This window comes from Chiroxiphia lanceolata, chromosome 12 (genome assembly GCF_009829145.1).
Source record: "Chiroxiphia lanceolata isolate bChiLan1 chromosome 12, bChiLan1.pri, whole genome shotgun sequence".
Taxonomy (NCBI): Eukaryota; Metazoa; Chordata; class Aves; order Passeriformes; family Pipridae; genus Chiroxiphia; species Chiroxiphia lanceolata.
The window spans coordinates 13,112,049-13,135,289 of record NC_045648.1 but is presented as its reverse complement, the minus strand read 5'-3'; the positions used below and the strand labels follow the sequence as shown (position 1 = coordinate 13,135,289).

At 37.1% G+C, this 23,241-nt stretch overlaps 1 protein-coding gene across 1 annotated transcript in view; it reads left to right on the top strand.

Moving 5' to 3' along the window:
* Nucleotides 1–6,985: 6,985 nt before the first annotated feature.
* Nucleotides 6,986–23,241, top strand: part of WDR72 (WD repeat domain 72) — a 104,340-nt gene continuing 88,084 nt past the window's right edge. The window contains 10 exon segments of the mRNA XM_032700629.1: nt 6,986–7,148; nt 8,357–8,518; nt 9,556–9,662; nt 12,630–12,708; nt 15,626–15,800; nt 16,291–16,367; nt 17,883–18,000; nt 19,837–19,984; nt 20,345–20,441; nt 22,916–23,057. Coding sequence (XP_032556520.1) covers nt 7,143–7,148; nt 8,357–8,518; nt 9,556–9,662; nt 12,630–12,708; nt 15,626–15,800; nt 16,291–16,367; nt 17,883–18,000; nt 19,837–19,984; nt 20,345–20,441; nt 22,916–23,057 — 1,111 coding nt within the window. The 5' untranslated portion in view covers nt 6,986–7,142.

Here is a 23,241-nt window from a genome sequence, read left to right as displayed (position 1 = left end):
GTGAGCAGCGAGGCTGCAGCCCCGCTGTTCCCAGGTACCTCTCCCCCAGCCCGTGTTTCCCCCTCACCACTGCAGAGCAGGGAGCGGCCCCGACAGCCCGTTCGCTCACCGGGCTGAGGGTGGCGGTGGCGGGGACAGCGAGCTGGCGCCGGCCCGCGCCGCCCTCGCTGGGTGTTGCCGCTGCCGAGTGCGATAAAACCCGTCCCGGCTCCCTCCCCTTGTCCTCGGCCGGTCCTGCCCCCCGCGCGGTGCCCGGGAGCCGCTGGCGGTAAGGCAGGGGCTGCTCCCCTCAGCCCCCTTCTCCCCCGGGCTCCAGCCCGGCGCTCGCTCCCCGTCCCGTCCCTCGGAGGGGCTGCTCCGTGCGGCCCTGGGCTCCGCTCCCCCGGGGATGGGGTTGGGTGTCGTCGTGGCCAAGAGCGGTGACATTGGGTTCCACGGAGCTCTTCGGTGCGTGGCGAAGCCTTCTCTGGGTGGTGCGGCGTTTGTTCTTACTTTCCTGGGCAAACTTCATCCAAGTTTCTGGGAGGTTCTGTTGTCCTCTATGTATTTAGCATCAACTACGTAACTTTGTTGTATTTTAACTCTGATGATAAATGTCTGTAACTTCTGTTTCCAAGGTAGTCTAGTGAATTGTATGCGTTCCATCAATTGTCTTAGAGTATATCTATTCACTGGATTTTTTTGGAGAAAACCATTAATGTGGAGGCACAGAGTTCAAGATATTAGCTCCTTGAAATGGAAAAATGCTTTTGTGCTATTTTAGTGATTTCTTAGCAAATAAATGCAGAGCTTTAGAGTAGAAACACTTTTATTATTTTTTACAGGAGTTCTAGTTACTTGTGAAAATAGTTTTGCTTGGAGGTTTTTCTTGAGACTTGCTCAACTATGAAATTAATTAGAATGGCTCACTTAGAGCCTTGTGTTTGTGTCATGATTACTTTCCTAGTCACTTCTGGGAACTGTAGTAGTGTTCTCTTAATATATCATGAAACTTTAGTATATCAGTGATGCCAATGGTACAGAACTATGGGCTTTCTGGGATTACTCATTGCAAAAATGGCTGTTGTGGTGAGGTAGTTCTGCTCAAGAGGTTTGTGTCAGTAGGATTGATTACATGACAAGATCAGGTTTTTCTCATTAAAAACTTTTCAGTGTTAGAATTAGAAGTTCACTGTAATGAAAACTGCAATCCATGCATTGCAATACATTGGATCAGTTTTGGACTTTGATCCTGCTTCATAATAAACAGAGTCTTTTTACTTGAGCAGGTTTGACTGTACATATAATAAATCATTTGGAGTTGTTTACAGCAAACAGCTGCATGCCCCATAGCAAAGAACACTGGAGAGATATGTTTAGTAATTGAGAGTATTCTAAGAGTGAAATGGAAAAATAAGCAGTTCTTCTTGTCAGAGTTTAGAAATCCTCATTATGATGCAATTGATCACAACAGTGATTAATGATTATTACATCACAATCCAAAAAACAAAGGCAGAGGATATATTTTGTTTTATTTCCAGCTTCTGATTCTAGTTTTGTTTGTTGTTTAAACATCCCAGAGTACAGTGTAGCTGAACCAAAAATATTACCTCTCTCTCATCAACGCGGTTTTTTGTCTTAAATGAGCTCAAGGTCACTTAAGGAAGACAAAATTAGTGATTTAAAGCTTTGATTCATATTCACTGCCTCCATTTGATATTCTTGTAAATTTGTTTTTAAGCTTTATGTGTCTTTACTTGATTGTATATTTTCTGTGTTAAAGCAGAGTAAATAAGAATGAATTCTGTTATGGCTGGTTCATGAAAATGAAAGTCTATTAAAACTCTTGTTGCTTGCAAGTGGCTTTTGCTTACAGCTTGAAGTCTTGGCAGAGACTTCAAGTTTGTAACACTCTACACTTTTCAAGTTATATAGGCCATAAGCTTCAAGTAGGTACTACCTTACTAGGCCCTTTGATTTGTGTGGGATTATGTTGGCATCATCGACTCTGTCAAGGACATAAATGTCTCTGCTCAAAAGCAAATTTATAATTGAGAAAATGAAGGGAGCTGTCCCTTTACTAGCGTGAGGAAGGAGCACTTCCTCACATAGAAAACTGTTACTTTCGATAAAGATCGGGATGACTGAATGTATATAAAATTAAGAGCAAGATCTGTCTTTAAGTAAGATGCAAGTTCACAGAAATCTTACATTCTGCAGAAATCGATGGCTCTTTCTATCACATGTCCTTTCCTGTGAGAATTGATGGGTGAATGTCCTAAAACCTGATTAAACTCCGCTGCAGCAAAGCATTTCACCATTTGGATGTGAGTAACTCCACTGAAGATGACTTAAGTGATACTTCTGTGCTTAAGGCTTTGAAAGGGGCAAATAACTCACGTTAGTAGTTCTGCATACTGCCTAAGCAATGTATCATTTCTTGTAGATGACTATTCTTGTAGCTGATAGGACATTCAGACACTTCTTTAAAGAAGACAACTTTTATGGCTCCACACACACTTGTATAATGTATTTCTTTTTTCAAACAAACTTGGTTTATATCCTTGATATATGTGATTCAGAACCACCTTTGCTAGCTCACATGCATTAATTGTTGTCTAATGTGTTTAAACAGCTACGATATAATTGATTATTGTTGAAGCCTTTAATGACATTCAGAGAGTGGAAATTCATATTTTTGCACACATTTTTAATTTATCTACTCAGCAAAAGAGCATGTTGAGAGACTTTTCTAGGGAGCTTAATATAATGTAACAGTTCATGGGGTAAAACAGTAACTTCAAGGAAGTGTAGATTATTTTACTGTGGCATATGACAGTAAGAAAAACACAAGTGTTCTGAGTTGCTGATGTTTTCACTGCCCCATTTTCCAGCTTAGGTGCAACATAAACTATTTTAATTAATATTGTGTCACCAAAAGGTTTTGAGATGGCCAATTGAATTCTGCCAAGATAGAGTCTTTTGATGAAAACATATCTTTATTGATTGTAGAAGAAGAAAATCATTCTTAAAATGAAATCCAGAGAAAAAATCATATCCCTCAGAGAAAATTTCTGAGTGGCAGGTTGAGATTAACATCATAAAATTGAATTTGTGCTGCAAACCTTTGATGTAATCAGCAGCTGGGAGATGGTGTTGCCCTTACTGTGCTCCTTCTGATTGTGGTGAATTATTGTGTGGAATGAAATAAGTGTTTCTTGTGTCACTCGTTCAAGAAATACAAACAAGGTATTACTAGGTGGCTCTTGCTGGTTAAAATGGGTTGTATCGATTGCTGGTCCCAGTCTCTCCTCCCTTGGACTGCAAAAGCAGGACGTTCCCATCCCGGGAGAGGTCCGGGTGTCACTCAGCTCTGCCTGCGGCTGGTGAGGGTGCAGCCCGCCGGGCCCTGCAGGGAACTCCCAGCACCTCCTGAACTGGGAGTGCCGGCCTTGGCAGGGAGGGGCTCCAGGGCGGCACCTGGAGCAGAAAGCGAAGTAGGGAAAAGGTGTGGAATACTGAGGGCTCTGGTGGGATATACTAAGACACAAGGAATTGGGACATAGGATAGAAATGTTGATCGTTAGAGTATTTTACTTGTTGCCCCCATCTGATTAGATATATCAACTAAATATTTGAAACACAGAAATATTTTTTTTTACTGCTGGGGCAACAGAGAGCAGATTCTGCCTCTTAAAGGAGCCAGTTATTGCTTTACTTGTACAATGTACTGATTATGAACTAGCTTTTAATTTCCTCTATAAATCTTTCATTGTTTTACTTTTTGTTAATAATTACTTCAAGTATCTTTTGTTACCTTTATCTTGTCTTGCTGTGTTTAGTGTAATTTATTTGGTCATTTCCTTTCTGTACTTGAGATACTTTTACCAAAAATCTTGTAAACTTAATATATTATTATTGATTCTTAGATGACTTGCTATACGTTGTGGATAGTTGGTAAATACAGTTTTTTAGTTTGGGAAATGTTATCTTTGCTGGTTACCAGACATAATATTAGCTTAAGGAGAGTGCAACGTTTATATCATAAAGTAAATTGACAATGTTCTGAAAGCAGTATAGAACGAATCAGTAGACTGCAAAGCTGTTTTAAAAAGAAATAATTAGATTTTTACTAGGAGTAAAACCAATATTGATGAAATTTTATTTTCTTGTGTAGATAGTAAGAGAATATGTCAGATAAAACAAAAGACTAGACAGGAATCAGAGAATGAGAGAGATTAGAAACACAGAAACCTTAGGAATTCGTCATGAAAACCTACCAGGCTCTGCCTAGATTTTACTTCCTAATGCTTCCTTTATTACAGTGATGAATCTAAAGGGTTGTAAATAGAGGGAATTTATTTAATCCAATACAAACAGTTAAATTCTGTGAATATGGCCACACATCTCTCAGAGATTGGAAGTGAGAAATCTGGGTTCTGCTTTACCCCCACTGAAGCTTGTAGAGCACGTTCCCTATTGCTCCTTGCATTTCCATGCAGTGTTTGCTCACAAGCATAAAGGAAGCTTTACTGGAGGGAGCATTCTGAACACTATTGAACTACTAACTATAGTTTCAGAATCACATCTCTTAATAAAGAAACAAATTGGGGTGTGCATTTCAATGAATTCAGAAATAACAGTTCATATATATCAAAGTTCTTAAAATTAGGAACTGAGCTCCCACCTAGAGAATTAATCTGAAACATTTCACATCATCAAAACAGGGAACTTTTCAGTAATGAGAGCAGACCTTTTGGCAATGTTGTTGTAGGGGCAGGACAAATAAGCTTATTAGGCTGTAAGCAGGGAGAAACAGGAATAGGACTGAGAAACATGATTTCAAGTTGAATTAGGGGTTAGTGCTGCAAATCAGACATGCTTGAGTGGACAGAGCTCTGGGAATTTGACACGTGCTGATAAGCTCCATGCAGCTCAGATATGCCTTGGGCAATATTTGACTTTGTGGAAACAATTTTTACCTTTTTTAAAGGAACAGTCTGCTAAATATCTGACTTTATTTCAAAGAAATTTGCTACAGGTGCCATCAGCATCACTAACACATTTGGTAAAGCTGAGTATTGTCAGACAAAATGTGTGTGTGTGTGAATATGCTCCATTCCTAGTGAAGTCATGGTACACTTTAGAAGCAAAGGTTTCACATCAAACTACTTATGCATCAAAATATTTTCATCCAAAAGAAAAGTTAACCAAGAAGCAAGGGGGGGGGGAGTTAAGGACTTTTCTATTAACATGAAAATTCATATACCTTCTGCTTTCTTTCTCTTGTGCTTCAGTGATAATGTAAAGGAAAATGTACTAAATACTCTCATGACATTTCAGTCTAAATTAATTCTCTTATAACCAGTGTTTTGTCTGTAGTAGTAGTTTTTTTATTAATTCATCTCACTCATGGGTAATTAAGTTTTGCAAATAGACCTATACATTAGTTAATTCTATCAAGTTTTTTGTTTTTAACTTGTTGATTTGAGTTCTGTTGCCCATCACTTGCTCAGCAGTAGGTCTTCTGCTAAGAATATTGATTTTGATTCTATGCTTTCTTTACAAGAAAATATAATTTATGACTTAGTATTCAATATTCAGTGCAGTACAAACCTGACTTTTGCTTCCTTATGGTGTTTTACACTAATTGAACACTCACATGGTACAAGTATAAATGACTACATGATATGAAAGCAAATGCACTTTAAAGACTCAGGATTTGAGTTATCAAACTGTTTTGGCAGTCACCATTTTATGAACCCTGTGGAAATGGCAACCTTTTTTTTTTTTTTGCTGATAACTAAAACCATATCATTCGATTGGCTAGAACACCTTTTATTTCTGCAAGAGAAAAGGACTTCATGGTTACCAGTAAGAATAATACTTCATATGACTAGAGATTTAAAAAAATAAGTTTTAGAAAAGTCAGATTTTAATGCTGAGTTCAAAACCAGCTCTCAGTGTAGTAAGACCCCTCCTGTGTGTGTCCCTTTCAGCTACTGTTGTGCCAGGTTACAGTTTCTTTAAGCGTAACTGAAGTTGTGCTCCATTTAAATCTTCCAGTTAAAGAAAATACCCTGATCCCTTTGACTGCTTCTTAAAATAATTTCAGAGAGATTTTTATATGGAGAATTTCTTGTGGGGAAACACTACAGCCAAACAGCAATGTGTTTTAAGAGCCTCATCTCAGAAGTGGTTGTGTTGCTGGACCGTGACCATGACAGAGCCTTTGCTGTGATCCAGAGGTCAGGTTGAAACCCCTGGTTTGCCTTTTAAATCCTATGCTTATAACCTGATAAAAAGGCATTTTTTTAACAGTTTGTAATTGCAGTGTAACAAGTAACTTGATTGTACAGATAGTTAATGTGGCTTGAATGCTATATTAACAAAAAAAATTGTATAGTTTACAGAGCAATGTGGTGAAAATCCTTTTGCAGTAAGAAGCAGAACATTTATAGTGTTACTCCATTTCTATGCTGTGGTCTTTTCTGAACATCACAGGAATTGCTCTTCACGTCCCTTTACATCATTGCTGTATTTCTTCCTCTGACTTGCTGTTACTGATTGCCATGCATTTTGTTGTACCCAGTTCCTGTCTCTTCTCACAAGATTTCAGTTTTGCTGTCATGTTTTTTTCACTGACTTCTCCCAACTGCACTACTTCAGCATCTTGTTTCATTTTAAACATCTTTGCTTAGGATGTGCAAAGGGCTCTGTCTCTCCTTTCTCCACGACAAAGAGGAGCATACCTTCTCTGAAGTGTGGTATTATTGCTCTCTTCAGTGGTATTATTGCTGCCTGGATTAAAAAGTAGGTGATGCATAGTATTTTTGAAAAGAACAATTAACATATTTAAGTGACCCCAGACAATGGTGAATCTGAAACAGCTTAAAATCTGTTTTTTCTTATTCACTCACACTTAGGAATAGCATCTTTACGTATACAAACATTTTTGACATTGCTCAATGTCTGCTGTCTGTCCAACTGGCTGTTGGGAGTCAAAACTACCCTCAGTGAAGTTGAAGAGAATTTCAGTTTTCGAAAGAGTTTCTTCACATGCACAAGTCAACTTTTCCATCCATACCCTTCTCCATCCTTGACAGTAGCTAGAAGAAGGTGACAACAATCTTCTGGCATTTTCTCTGGACAGTGGAAAGGAAATGAAGGTAAACAAATGGTTTAGAAGCATCTGTACAGACTCACTGGAAAAATGAAGAACTACCATCATAGGATACAGGAAAGGAGTGCTGGATGCTGTTGTGTACTCCAGTCAATAATTTGGGAGTTTTGAAACAGGTGACTTGTATATATGGGGATTTTTGGGTTTGGGCTAAGGTAGGCACTGGCAGTTTAGTGTCTTTCATTTAAAGATGCTAAAGACATTGTTTATCTGTGTCAGTTTTTTTTTTTTAGCAATCAATACTTTCACTTAAATTGACCCAAAGGAGGCATACTTGCTGGATGTGTTACTAGTTTCTACAGAATCCAACTAAAAAGCAGAAGTGGTTTTAAAAGGACCAGACATCAAATTTAAAAACAAGCAAAGTAGAACGCTTTGATAAGAAGATTTTTTGGAATACTTTTTAGGTACTGGTGTTTGTGTAGACATTGAAAGAGTTTCCTGGAAATGCCGTTCTTAAGAATGTGTACTGAATTAACTAATGACCATCAGTCATTTTGGACAATTCCATTAAATTAGTTTTATGCAGCAGGGGCAAATCTATTAGACGATAAATTTTTTTGGACAAGGAACTCATGACTTGGGCAACAGGAAGAGTCTCTTCATTCTCCCCATTTCCCAGCTTGTAATTCTGCCTCTATCTTCTGGTTCTTGTCGTAGGAGATGGCACAGAATGGTTGAGTATATAGTGCTTTCCTGTCTTGGGCCTCATTTTTCTCTTCCTCCCTGACCCACCACCAGTTCTATCCTTCCAACCATGTTATTTTTCTCTTGCCTTATCCTTCTAATGGTCCCAGACTTTTGACACCCTGCTCCTGTGCCATCTCTGTGCTCCAGCAGTTAAGTGCTGCTGAGGATGAGCAGCACCGTTGGTTGGAGGGAATAGGGGAGCCATGGTGCACTCACGGTGTACCAAAATCAGGAAGAAACAGTCACATGGGCCCACCAGAGCTAAACCAGTTTGTGGGGCGGACAAAGCTCCCGTTGCTGATATTTCAGTATTGTGATAGTACCTGTCCCCAGAAGTGTCAGTGCTGGCAACAGAAATAAAATGTTTCAATGCCTCATCAACTCCTTATAGGAACATTTTATAGCTTCCCTTTTCAGATGTCGATTACATTGCCCTATTTTTAGGTTATTTTTTTCTTACATTTCATGTTGCTTAGGGTCATCATGACTTGTTTCTCTTTGCAGGTGCTGACTATGAAGACATCGGTGCCGGCCGTGGCCGTGTGGGGCAGAAGAGCTCCCTCCCACAGCATCACTGCCATTCTGGTCACAGATGACCAGCAGACCATAGTGACAGGAAGTCAAGAAGGACAAATATGTCTCTGGGATCTTTCACCAGACCTGAAGGTTTGTGTCCACTGTGCTACGGTTTGCCAAATAGACAGACTGGAGTTTTATCTTTTAGTATTGACAATGGGATTATCCAGACTTGCACTTATTCAGATGAATTTTTAAAGATAGTGTGGTATTTGTTATAGGAAACTCATGAAGCAAAAAGTGAAATGCCTATATGAGCAACCTGCTATTTGCAGACTTGGGAAAATTTCTGATAAATTAGCATGACTTGTGGATTATAATTTGAGACTCTGTGCTCTGAGTAATGGCAGCAAGTAAATATATACAATTATCATGATTTCTATCTTGTGAAGTCTTTTTTCCCTTTTGTAAATCAGTTGCTGAGCGTGGCCTGTCATTTAAGGAAAAAGAATCTATTTATAAAACTGCAGGTATCTGCCAGGTTAACAGCAGAAAAAGTCAAGAAAGATGGAAGATGAAATATGTATTTTATGTATAATTAAGATGCAAATTATTGCTTTGATTATTTCATATTTTTTTCTGAGAATGTAACAGAGTCAAAACAGTTCCTAGTGTTTTTATTCTGTGTTCCTAGAACTATGGTTCTAATATTTTTTATATTTAGTTGCCCCATTTGTACTCAAATATAGCCTTAAAAGGTTGCATTTTTGTGGGGCTACCTTTTTCAATTAAGACCTTTGCATACAGTGAAGCTAATCAGAGAGATTATTTAAACATGTGGTATGAAACACATCCTTAAGAACTTTGGTCTATCAGTTCCTACTTCTCATGCTGTAGGGTAAAGGCCAGAGGTGTTCTGCACATTGCCTGTTTTACATCATTTGATGCTCCATATATTCTTCAGAAGCTGCAGTTTTCAGACTGCAGTGAATACAAAACCTGTACTTTATGCAAACTGCATCATTCATCCACATCTTTGTGCATTCCAGAAACATGGCTGAAGAACATAAGCATATAAAGCAGGTTGACAGTTACTTGTTAATATCTACAAGTAGTGTTCTCTTGGATTTAGATATCCTTAGTTTATGTGGAAATTATTATGTTAAACCATTGTATTATTCTCCTAGGTTTCATCTAAAGAAATTCTCTTTGGCCATACTGCTTCTGTAACTTGTTTGGCAAAAGCAAGAGAGTTTGAAAAACAACCATATGTAGTAAGTGCTACTGAAAATGGGTAGGTAACTGAATATTCAATTATTCATTTCTTAAGTCATGAAATGTATGTCAGGTGTAGGTCAGATTATATATACATTTGCAGATGTGTTTGAATCCAATTTCATGATATGAAAATGATAGCAGCTACGTAGGATAGTTACTATATTGCTTATGTACAATAGTCTAAGAGATCATCTCATGGACAATAGAAAGGTTTGGCAGATTCAGATATCCAGCTGGGGCCCATTCAAAGGGAGACTGATGGGCTATTGAGGGACATTAGCAAGTTCAGAAGCATTTTAATGTCATGGTGCTTTTCTCTGTTTCCTCCTGAACTGATCTTGAGAACTGAACCAGTAAAAGAAACTGATGGACTCTGATCTGGTTTATGGTTCCTCAGTCAGTACCTGTGGAAGGACAGAAAAGACTGCCCTTGAATAAAAGGCATATATGTTCCTTGTCTGTCTTTAAATCTGACATGATGTTTTGGAGTATATCCTGATCTTGCAGCTTTTCTCTTACGTGTTTGTTGTGACATGGCCCATCACTTGAGTCCAACTAATTTCTGCAGTTCTACTAGGTTAGCACTCAAGAATTTTTTTCTCTGAATATTTGATAATCTTTTCAGCTGGGGTTTGAAGCCCATCTGTTCAGGATTTCAGCTGCTGAAGGTAGTTAGGGATAACTGCTTACTTCCATAAGGGCTCTCCTAAACAATTTTGTCTTACTGCTTAATTATATTCTTATTTTGGATTCATCTTTTCCAATTAACAGGGCAGCTCTGTTGAAACCTCTTTGCACGAAGAGCTCCTGTCAATTGTCCTCCTTCAAGCTACACCTTGTAGCACCTTAAGACTACTACTGTCTCACTTAGGAGCTTACTTATCCTTTCCAGCTGCTAGGATCTCTGTTGGATTCTCTCATTCATGAGTATAGAAGAAAGGGATAACTTTAAGAAACCTGAAACAGTTTTTTTCATCTTGAAAGGTTAGACAGTCTCACTAGACAGGTAGTGGTAAAGAGTTCTGGTTATGTACAGAAAGGAGGGTGAGAAATCTACAGAACCAGTTTTGTTCTAGAATTTTGTTTCTCTACAGTTCTAGTCAAGGGTTTTGAGATGACGTTTTTCATCTCAGTTCTGAAGTTCTCTTAGCACAGTACTGTTTCCAGATCATATTGGGAGCAAAGATACTGTATTTCAAAAAAACTGGTGTGGAAAGTGTTAAGAAAGAAATGAGGATTTTGCTATGGATATACCATAGAGATGTTCTCATCCTAAAGATTCTGCCTCTGAAGGGAGTCATTGAACCTCTTTGGAACATGTGTAGGTAGGATTGAATTGTCTTCTGGCCCCTTTAAATGTTCACTTTTACCAAATTACTGCTGACTTCTCATCTGTGTTACATAAGGGCAGAGCATCCATCACTAATCCCTGGAAGGTCACAACATGAAGTTGAGATAATCACAAACAGGAAACCTCATTTTCAGGAGATGGAGCATTTGTCCAGCTGCATTTTCTGGCTTGTGAATAATTCACTTCTGCCATTTTCGAGCCTCCATCTCCTTGTAGTGAGGGTGGAAGAAATTGTATGGAACATGATTCCATGATACCCTTCCCTGTACAACTTCAGAATCTTTAAGAGTTTGATGTACCTGACTAATCCACAGAAGAATGAGCACTGAACAGGATTTTTGTACTTTTAACATGGAAGTTTGTCTATAAATTAATCTATAATGCTTTGTATCATGGATATCCTGTGTCTGCATATAGTATATGTTGTAGGACAGGTTTATCACGTGTGATACTGCTCACTTCTTGCTAGTACACACAGTAAATTAAGTACAATATACAGAAGCTGAAGTTCCATTCTGGTCCTGATTTTTGCATGTTTGCATGCCTGATCACAGTAATGTAGCTAAAGCAGTAAAACTGTTATTCTGATATAAAGAAGGAGAAATCACTGCCTTGAAATGTTTAACAACCAGCACAAGCATTCTGTTTAAGTTTAGACTGAGTCTACTCTGATGCTGTGCTACGTGTTTATAGATTTCACTGCTATTGCTCAGCTGAAAAATATCAGTTAAAGTAATTTTTATATATCATAAAATGTGAAAGTAGGTGGATTAAGATGTAAATCCCTGATTAGTCTTTCTGATGTATAAAATACTTTCCCCATGGGTTCTCTAACTCTTTATCCAGAAAATGGCCTTACGTATAATGTCAAGAATCATAAAAATGAATGCTTCAACTGTGAAAATAATGTGTTGATTAATAAAATCTAAAGCATCAAAGTTAACATTCAGTTGTTGAACTCTGATAACATACCTTATACATCTCATTTACAACATTTAATTTGTTTGCGTCTCTTGTACACCAGTCCCATCTCATGTTGAATAATGTGAAGATAAGCAAAACGGGCTAAAGTGTCTTCCTCAAACATCAACCTTAAACGTAACCGAGTGTAGCTGGGCTGTCACACAGGTTTTCAGGCTGGCAAGCATCGGCAGCAGATTTCGGGAGCAGCCTCACGATGGCACTGTTTCTTCTTAACAGAAGTTGTTCCTCTCGAGAAGTGAAGTCTGGCGCGGCAGATGATGCATGATGCCTTTCAAAACCTGTGGTTTAAGTTCAGTGAAATGAATCATTTTCAGGAGGATGTAGTTCCAATGACAGATAGTTCCAGTGACGTGTTGATGAGCTGTAATGGCAGTATACCTACAATTTGTTGCAGACCAGAGTTGGCCTTAAAGCCAGGTTTGTTGCAAGGCAGTAGGGTGTAATTACCAAAAGAAAAAGAAACAGATACTGTATGTCATCCCCTGCTAATGACTACAACATTTTCTTACCCAGTAATCTGTAACAAAAAGCTTTATAAATGACCAGACTGCACTTAAATACAGCACTAAAGAAAAACTTGGTGGCACAAAATTATTCCAACCAATTGAGTGGAAATGACAGAGAATAATATGAAGTTATCTTTGGCAGGGAGATGTGTGTTTGGAATGTCACTAGTGGACAGTGCATTGAGAACACAAAGCTTCCTTATAGGCATACAGCAATCCATGTAAGTATAGCAACTTTTCCTGGGATATCTCTGTTCATTACAAGAGTTTTGCTTTATTAACATGATTTTTTCAGAAACATACAGTTTTAAATGTATAGATCATAATCTGGGGGAAAAAACCCTGTCACAATACAAATCATTTTATATCTTGTTTTTTCAGTTTTGTCTTTTGTCTAAGAAAAGAATTGAGATTTTTTTATGTTCCTTTGAATTTCTTAAATCAAACTGATTACTTTTAAGCTGCAAATATTTGGAATGCAGTAGATTAACTTACTGTTTGTGAATCAGGTAGCAAACTGAAATGGTCTAAACTTTTGTTTTGTGCGTGGAAACTTCAAGTTTCATGTTGGCTCTTTCATGACATGTTTTAGAAGCACAAGTAATCTGGCCAAACATTTAAAGACAATCTGCTGAAAGACTTATTTTTAAAGTTTTGAAAGGTTTTGATGCTTAACTCCTGACCTCTAAAAGATTGCTCCTCACCCCACTTTCAAGAATACACTTTCATTCATTGCACAGATTGGGACAGATCCCTTATTTGCAGAGGCCAAATTGCTTTAAATATTACTTCAGATAATTTCAGGTGTCTGCTTTGAGCTGTATCCAGGTACAATAAGTATCTAGATTTTGCCATGTGGGATTGTTTGAAATACACGTGTGTATGTGATTGAGGGGCCCAATGTGTCTGGATTCGATAGAGGGACACAGTTTATTTCTGGGTGTGTTTGTAGAAGAGCAGCTCAAGGCTCCGAGGTTAATTAAAATGCTGTTTTTCTTCAGTAAGGAAGTCTGTGGTGGAACTAAGTCTCCAAATGATGGAAATCTGAGGCCTCATGTAACTCCAAGCTGTAGCCAGATTTTGAATCCAAAATTTTTAAAGCTTCCAGGAAGAAAGAGCGTTTTTCTTGATTTGGTTGACATAAATAGTTCAAACACTTTTGTTAACTATAAAGAAGAGGAAAAAGCTTGAGTAAATAAGCCACAAAAATTACAGAAGATAAACTTCTTAATTGTATGTTTTTTTCTGTGTGTGTGTATAAAAGCATACACTAAGAAGTAATTCTACATTTTTATTTGTGCAGAGATTTAAAACATAAATATTCTTTACATGAATGTATATACACAAACCCACAATACTTAAATTATGATTTACTAGAGGTCCAGTATGACCTGCTTTGTGCTATTGCTTAATTAGGTTTTAATAGTTGAAGTTATGGATGAGTCCTGCAGGACAGTAGGCAACCCTGGCCCAGTTGATTAGCTGACAGTTGGTACATTTTTTGTGGAGATGAGAGGCAGAATATTCATTCTCACCCTTCAAGGAGTAGCAAGTACTTTTAGAAAATGGGTCCTTCACCTCTGTTAGAAGTGAGCTAAACCTAATTGTGACTAGATGATGATTTTTGTTTTATAATTTGGGTAAAAAAGCTAAAGGAAAACAGGAACTTCTAATGGGAGAACTTCCTTAGGAAAAACAGTAGATGTTGTTAGCAGGTGAAATTTTCTTAAAATGCAACCTTCAGATAGTTATAATAAATCGGGGGGTTTTATAGGGTTTTTTTGTGTGTGTTTTGTTGTAGGCTTTTTGTTGTTCCATGTGGAATGGTTGCTTGTGCTGCAGCAGTACCTGTGAGAATATAATTCCCTGCAGAATCTTATTGTCTGGAAGATTTAGTGCACACTGATTTCAGTGGCGTCATAATTTGAAATTTTTACTTTATTTTTTGGTTAGGTTTTAATTGAACTACTAGCCTGCCTACCTGTTCTAGTAGGTTCCTTTTGTTCAGGGTAGGTAATTCAGCTATGAATGGCAGATGTCAAGTAGTGCAAACTGCATATTTGCCATTTGAAATGAAATTTAACACCAGGGTCATCATTTAACCATTTGTGGATCTTAACCAGTGTGGGATTTTCTCAGAGGAATAACTGACTATACTGATCTTCTAGTTCAAGCTAATTTAATGGTAACATTATTTGTAAATTCTAAGCATTTCTACCTCTGATTATTCATAATATCTGTAGCAATATTTATCCTGGTCCCAGTTATTTATACTTCTTTTGTTTTCAGACTTCAATTTGTTAACTGATAAACTAAGAATTATTACATAAGCAAAACTCTACAGAGAACTTGTAAATGAGGTACAATTTTGTAGGTCTCTTTTTGCCTGCTTACATGATTGTTTTCTTTATTTTAAGTTTAGCATTTAAATGTAAATTCTATTTGAGGTAGCTGCTTACTTGTTTATAGCAATTATGTGTAAAATTACAGATAAATACATATGTAATGCAAGTGTCCTTGCACATGTAAAACACATGGCAAAAAAGAACTGTTCATAGTCCCTCTGTACCAGTGTCATCTCTGTTCCTTTACTGCGTATCTGGTTTTGTTTTTTTTCCTTTATGTGACTGTTGAGAAAGAACCAATCTTCTGAACAAGGGCATTTAATGCCAAAATAAGGAATATCTCATGGAGTAGAAATCCTTCCTGGAAAATAATCAGAAACTCATTATGAAAAAATTAATAATGAATATTCTGCATGTTCACCTGTTTTTAGTGCTTTAGATGCCTCTTGATAACTGGAGCTTTGTCAGATGCTTGGAGAGCGATGAGAAACAAGTTCCAAACTCCTTAGCAATTAATGAAAATTAACACCTTGATTCCTTCCCCAAAATTACAATAATCCTAATATTTATGCAAGGCAGATACTGCTTGAAGTAGGAAGCAGCTCTTCCTAAGCTGTATGCCGTGCTTGTGTCGGTAGCAACGCTGTGTATGGTTTCACATATGCCTTAGATTTTTTTTTTTTAGTAATGCTGCAAGTGTTGATTTTAAATCCAAGTATGAAATACTTAATGTGAGAAGTATCCCTGCCATTTGTAGCTCTATATGCTGACTCTCTGCTTTCCACTTGTCCAGTATTACCATTGCTCATTCCGGATGACAGGTGAAGGCTGGCTGCTTTGTTGTGGAGAATATCAAGATGTTCTTATTATTGATGCTAAGACTTTGGATGTTCTTCACACTTTATCATCATCCCAGTCTTCTGATTGGATAAATTGTATGTGTGTTGTACACTCTGCAAGAATTCAAGGTATATGTTTTAAGTGTGTTTATATAGGTAAATTAAATTGTGATAAAATATTTATATATAGTATGATCCTACCTGATTTAAAATCCAATCATGTTTTACAGAGCAGTTATGTACTAGATTTCACAGTTTCATTGATAGCACGTGAGGTGTTCTGAATGCTCCTAATGTTGATCATGTTCCATTTAATATATTTTTTAGAGAAAGGCCTTTACAATGGCTCTAAGTGGTTCATTTCTTGCATTTAAGCACAGATTAGTTTTGTAATATCAGGGAAATTAAATGCACTAAATCACAGTTCTATTCTTTCTGTTAACACTTTCACTATTTGCTTACATGATTTGTATAATAACCAATTAGTTATCTTCTTTTTTTATGTAAAACTAATATTTCATCCAAGCAGTGTCCTACAGAATCCATGTTTTAGTGCTGAATAGGTAGGTAGTCTCTACATTGACTTCAAAGTGACTATCTCACTGTTAACTTTTCACAGAAGACTCTTTGGTTGCAGTGTCTTTAACTGGAGTTCTTAAAGTGTGGGACCTGTCATCATCTCTGAATAGCATCCAGGTCAGTTTGAGATGTGAAGCAGCATGAATGTAGTAATATTCTCAAATAAAGCCTACATTGAAGCAGAATACGAATAAATTTAAATCTTCTGGACATGTATTAAACAGATTTAGCTACCTTTGTTACAAAATTCTGAAAACATGTTCTGATATTATTATTTTAAATGAGTTGGGCCATTGGACAGCTCTTGCCTTGACAGCTGCTCTGTCCTGTGCCCAGGCTTATTGTCTCTTTTCATATTCCATGATACTGAAGTAACTGTGCTTTCCTACTGTCCTGATAATGCCTTTGAACCCCTTCACTCTGTCCTTTAAACGTAAAACTCTTCAATATTGGCCTTTGTACTCCCTCTTCACCCTGGTTTCTTTCTTCAAAATGGTCCTTTAAACTCAGTTTTCCTCTCTCTGCCTTCCACAATGTTATTTTCACTTGGAGAAGACTCTCGGTGTGTCAAGTGTCCTATTCCTCTCTTCAAACTCATTCTTTTCTGTGCTAATATTCTCAGCAGCTATCACTTGACATGAACAAGTGCTAGAAAAGGAACACAACGTTTTGTGTTTGAATTAAACCCACTGTCATGTTGTAAAAATTTTGGGAATGCTAACAACTGAATACATCAGAAACATAGGGTGTGGTGCCTTCTTTTTGCTGCCTGGGGCCACCTTTTGTGCAGGGACTGGTGCAGAGTTAGTAATAATTCACCTAGTTCATAAAGAGCAGTATTTTAATAAAAGTTGTTGGATTTCTTTGGAATTAATTGAAGCTGCAAGGTGTAGTAAGACAATGGTTTGCAGTTTTGTAACCATGATTCCACGTGTACATATACCCCTTCTCTGAGAGGTGTTGATGCTGTTGGTGTCTTTCAAAACAGAAAACACCAGTTTTAAGTGATTTAATAAATAATTAATACATATAATTCCTATAGCATAATTTTGATCATGACAACCTTGATAAGTCTGATATTCCCATAAAAAGCGTGAAAATGCATATATTATTTTTAAGAATCTATACATTCAGCAATACAAAGCTAAGAAAATGAATTACTTTTTCACTACTTTTTGAGGGTGGTAAGTTCAAACAAGACATGGCAACACCAACATCTGGGACTGTCCTGGTTGCAACAAGGATGAGTGGGAAAGTACAATATTCACCCACCTTTCTGAATCTCATACTGTCAGTTTATAGGTTGTTGTAGCTATTTTATTTTTCACTACAGGACATTTTACCGGATGCTCATTAGACCAGATGCTGTTTATGACCTGTCTTTGGTCCTTCTCCATGTTCATTATCACTTTAAGTGGGATCAAGGTCTAAGCCACTCTGAATGTCTTCTCTTTGCACAGTAGTTGTGAACCCTGTTGTCTTTCTATCTCATTTTTAATTAATTATATGCTGCTTTGAATTTTGAAAGTCTGTTAACAGAAAGTTCTTTTCAATGCATTGTTTCCAACCTAAAAGTAAAAGCTCAGCTATCTGGAATGAATCTTATGGCCTTTTTTCCTCTGTGCTGTAAAGGAGAGACAAAGTGTGTGTGAGAAGGAATCAAAATCTCTGGACTGTGTAAATTGTCAAGCAGTTCGATTTTGTACTTACACAGAAAGGCTCCTTCTAGTTGTGTCCTCCATGTGCTGGCAGTATGTTTGAGCATTATACTTTCTCTTTAGTTTGTTAATAATTTAAAAGCTAGGATGTTTTCTACATGAAGACACTTGTTTTCTTCTAACTTATGGTTCACCAATTGTCAGATATAACAATGCCTGTACCCTTCTGCTTATCTGAACTGCCTGAATGAGAGGAAGCTTTTACTTTTATCAGTGTGTTTCTGCTCTGAAAGTTTAACACTAAATTGGCTGCATAGAAAGGAGATTACTTAAGTATTAGCAGTTTTAGAGTTCTTGGGTGCATTATAGTCCCTTCCACAGGGAGACAAATGAAAAAACCCTGTTTAAGTATGACAGAAGTGATCACAGCTGGCAAGTCCTCGGTAACCAAGGACCTTTGTTGTTGATAGAAGCCAGCAAAACTGAAGACTGTACACTATAGTGTTTCTTCTTGCAGCTGTAAGAAAAACTGACATTTAAAATAAGCTAATAACAGTTGCAGAGAATACACATTTAAATGCATTTAGACTGAAGTTTATTGTAAAAATTCTGTTTGTCTTTCCCAGTGTTATGAATTTCATTTAAACCTGAGTGCTTAGTTCACATATGTAACTAATTCAAGCACCACTGCTGAGATTGGGTAGGGCAAAAATTTCTCATACAACTTTGAATAATGTAATTGTAGGCTACCTGGAGATGTCTCTTGGGCTACTTAAATGCTGTACAAAAGCACTTATAGGGAAATTTCATGTGTAGAATGGATAGGCTTTTCATAGAAAAATATCTGTAACGTGCATTGCTTTCTATTAGTTTCTGTAATGTTTTCCCACAAGAGGTGCTTGTGTTTTGTAATATCTCCATTTGCATAAGTCCTTTTTGATTTTCAACTTCTATGTTTCAATGAGTGTAAGGAGTAATATCACGATCATATTTTAAATAGAAAGGTGTGTGGCAGGTAGCATAGGAGAAATACAGATGTGTGTTCAGAGTGACTCAGTAAACTCACTTCTATAATAATGAAAATATAGAGGATATTAGCTAATGAATAGAAATTACCTATTAATAATTCATAGAAATTCTCATTCTGAGATCTGTTTCCTCACACTACTGGAAGAAATTATAAGAATGTGACTATGAATATTCTCTCTGTGAAGCCATAAGAACACAAACAACAAGATAATATCATAGGTTGTCCTTGTCATATCATGTCTTGGCTTAAAATGGGAAGGTCTCATAGGAAGCAAACAAATCAATTTTTTTACCAGATCTAGAAACAAAAAAAGATTGCAAGGGGAATTACATGTTCTTTACTTTCAATTAATTTGTAAACAAACCCCCCAAATCACAAAAACCAACCCCTCTAAAAAAACCCCACAAACAGAAAAAAAATGTCTTGCTCCCCAAAGAAAAGAAAAAATTACATTGCTAAGATTTGTGCTGTGATTATGTCAGCAGATAATCTTTTCAAGAATCAGGCAGAAGCATTTATGCCTTCTGTTGAAGTCTTGAGTGTCATATTTATGTTCTAAATTCATTATCTACCTCTTTAAGAAATTACCAGTCCACTAAATATTAATAATGAGTGCAATGCAAAACCAAAGTAAATCCCTCCAAAATCCCCTAATCTAACCTAAGACCCTAATGCTACTTTTTTTTTTTTAATTGTCAGTTTCTTTAACTGTGAAATGTATGGTTTGATTCTGCAGTAGTTTTAGTATCAAAACTGTTTTGGCTTTAAAAGAATCAGTCCAGCTACAAAGAGTCAAGCTCATGTTGTACATACTGATCCATTGCCCCAAACCAGTTTAAATAAATGAAAATGAATGTGCCAGTACTGTTTGCTTATATTTTATTGTTTTTCTGAGCTTAGGTCTATGACTATTGTGATTTCTCCTTGCTTTGTACTGAGTTCTGTAAAAGTGGTCAGTGCTTTGCTGGTGGAGAAGTGCTGGCAGCTTACAGACTGATCATCTGGACAGAAGATGGCCACAGTTACATCTACCAGCTGCTGAACAGGTGGGCTCAGCTGGGAAATTCACACAAAAAGTTCAGGTACAAGATGAACTTTGGGAGGGTTACTATGGAAAATCTCTGCGTGTTGCAAATGATCAAAAACCAGAACAAAACCCCTTTGGCACTCAAAGATTTACCCGGAGTTTGACAGCCCTCAGTCTTTGTTTGGCACAGCAGGGGAGGCAGGAATAAGATTAGCCATGTAGAACTTGGGCAGCTGGTGCTGTGATTTCAAAAAGTCGCTTGTAATTACTTATTTGGTAACTTTTAATTGAACTTGTGAATCTTGGACGTTACTGTTCTGCTTTCTAAAACAAGATGACTTCCTAAAGCTTGTATTCTTTTTATTTTTTTTTTATGCAGTGGGCTTTCTAAAAGCATATATCCTGCTGATGGGAAGGTGCTGAAAGAAACTGTTTATCCTCATTTACTCTGCTTTACTAGTATGAAGGAAAATAAGGTAAATTCATAATGGTTTGCAGCGAGCTTTGAAAGTTGATTTGTCTGTTTGCAATTACATGAATATGATGTATTCATCAACATTGATGAATTGATGGATTAATCAACAGATTTAATTGTTCTATGAAAACAATGATTAACACTTCATTTTAAAATCTTTGCTTTACAAACTTGAAGATGCTTATAGTGTATTTGGTCTTGGATTCTGGCTATATCTAGTTTTTTTCACAGGGGAAAAAAATGCCCTTATCTTCAACTATAAGTAGGATAATTGTTGAAATGGTTGATGTTTCTTTTTCTAACTCTGGCAAAAGAGTGGTTTTTTTTAGGGTAAAGATGTGCTCTATTTTAGAGCTTTAGCAACTTCTGCTTTCAAATTCATAAAAAAAGAAAAAATATAAAAAATAATAAGTAAATAAACAAACCCAAAGAACAAAAAAAACCCTCCATAAAATCAAAAGAGCCAACCCACAAGCAAAATGTAAGCAAAATGTAAGCAAGTTACTCAGTTCTTGTTTTATTAGGAAGTATATGTGTGTTCCAATGTAACTACATAAATATGTTGCTTCCCATTGTGTATCCGTCCTAAACTGAAGGGGTTTGGATAAAATCTGTGGCATCTTATTGAAAATAAACTGTTGTCCTGAGCCTTCAGAGGCATAATGACATTCCTGACTTTGCTGCACTGTGTGAGGACTGACAGTACCCACAGTGCATAAAATCAGACACATGTGACTCTCTTTAGAACCCTGGGCTCTGCTTGGAGAAACCTCTAATGTTAAGAAAAGAGGAAGCTGAAAAAGTAGGTGATCTTTATACTTTTGTTTGAGAATTTGTATTTAGCAGAGCATGTCATACCAATTTCAAATTTAGAAGTTACTGTGTAGACAAAGTATCTCAAATGGATTCAGCTATTTTGGAAAAACCTGTATTCTGACTCATTTTTTGAGTAGTGCTTTGTGTGACCACAAAGGAATAGGTAAGTAGAACCAGTTGTGATTTAAAAAGTAGAAAATTGTTTATAATTGGGAAGTTGTGGAGTGGTGGGCAGGAAAGATATGGCAGGGCTTCCTTGGCAAAAAATGAACCAAAAAATACAACAGATTATTCTGTGTAGCTTTGGCTCTGGTTTTGTTGCTAAGTCTTACTGCTAATACTGTTTATGAACTTGTAACTGCTGGAAGATGTGGATTTAATTCCTGCCTGAAGTTGCATTAGTTGTGTGTGTGGCAGCTCAAGCAAGTCTTTAAACAGTTTCTAAAGATTTTTATTTGTACCTGACTGTTAAGTACATGCCTGTGTGAGGTTTTCTGGTGTTCTCTCTTTCTGTTGACAAATGTAGGCCCTTAGGAAGCGTTTTTGTTGTGTAATCCTCTGAAGCCTGACAGATCTAATTTTTAGTTGAAGGGAAATAACACAAACCATTCAGCTTTTTCCCCAAATGCTGTGATCTAAAATCAGATAGGGGATAACTGCTGAAGGATGCCAAAAGGTCAGGAAAGGTGAGGGAAAAGAAATAGCCAAAACACATGGCTTAGCAAATAATAGGGTTACAATGGTGGTAGAAAGTTCATATATGCTTTCCCCAAAAAGTATGCTTAAAAAAAAAAAATGTGACCTGCTCTTTTTTAATATTTCTGCCTTAATATTTACTTACTACCTGAATGATTTTTATAGCAGATTGCTGAGACAACAAAACTGCCTGTGTAATGATCTGTTTTGATCTCCATTCTGAGATTATAAACTGAACCACATTACAGTAAAGTTGGTTTTAGTGGAATTGACTCCCAAACTTTAATGTTGTAAATAAATATATCCAACATATGAGGTAGTTGTAGAGAGTGTGAAGATCACCCCTGAGCCTCTTTTTTCTCCAGGCTAAACAACTCCAGCTCCCCCAGCTGCTCCTCATCAGAATTGTGCTCCAGACCCTTCACCAGCTTCCTTACTCTTTGGACTTGCTCCAGCACCTCATGACCCACTGACTGTATTATAAACTATTACCTATGGAAAAGCATAATTCTTACCTTTCCTTATTTGTAGTAATTCAAGATGTGATGATTGATGTTCCATTGAATTTGTTGTGATGCACAAATTACCACTGTTTCACTGTGGGGGTTTTTTGTCTGATCTTGATGATTACGCTGCCATTTTTTTTTTATATGCCGGTGACACTATTGATGGGTTCTCTATTTGGAGACAGTAAACCTGGGGAGAATTTCCATTCCAGCTTCCATTTGGGATGTAGGTTTAGCCAAGAGTACTGACTGGCAAAGCAGAGGTGACCTTTGAGAGGTTTGCACCAGGCAGGGTAGACTTGGTCTGAGCAGGACTTAGTGGCAGGTGAGAGATTAACCATAGTTTGTTTTGATATTTTTACAGCTTTTGATGAAAAAGGCCTTTGCACTTGCAATTAATTATTACATGGATTTTATCAGCTCTTACAGAATATTGATTTGCTGTTCTTTTTGGCAGAGTTCTCCTTTTGTCATGGGCTTCATGAATGAAAGAAAAGAACCTTTCTATAAAGTTCTTTTTTCTGGTGAAGCTTCAGGAAGGATCACTTTGTGGCATGTTCCTGATGTCCCTGTGTCAACATATGATGGGTCACCAAAAGGTCTGGCACTTTTGGCACTTTGCTACCGTCTCTTTCATTATGTCTTGAGGTCAATTTTCATGAAAACTGAAACTCTCATTAAAATCTTTCCACACTAGAAAGTGATGTTCATTTATTCATTGTGTGATGATTGTCTGTAGGTAAAAGGAATAGCAGCTGCTGAATTTCCATCTCTAGGCTGGAG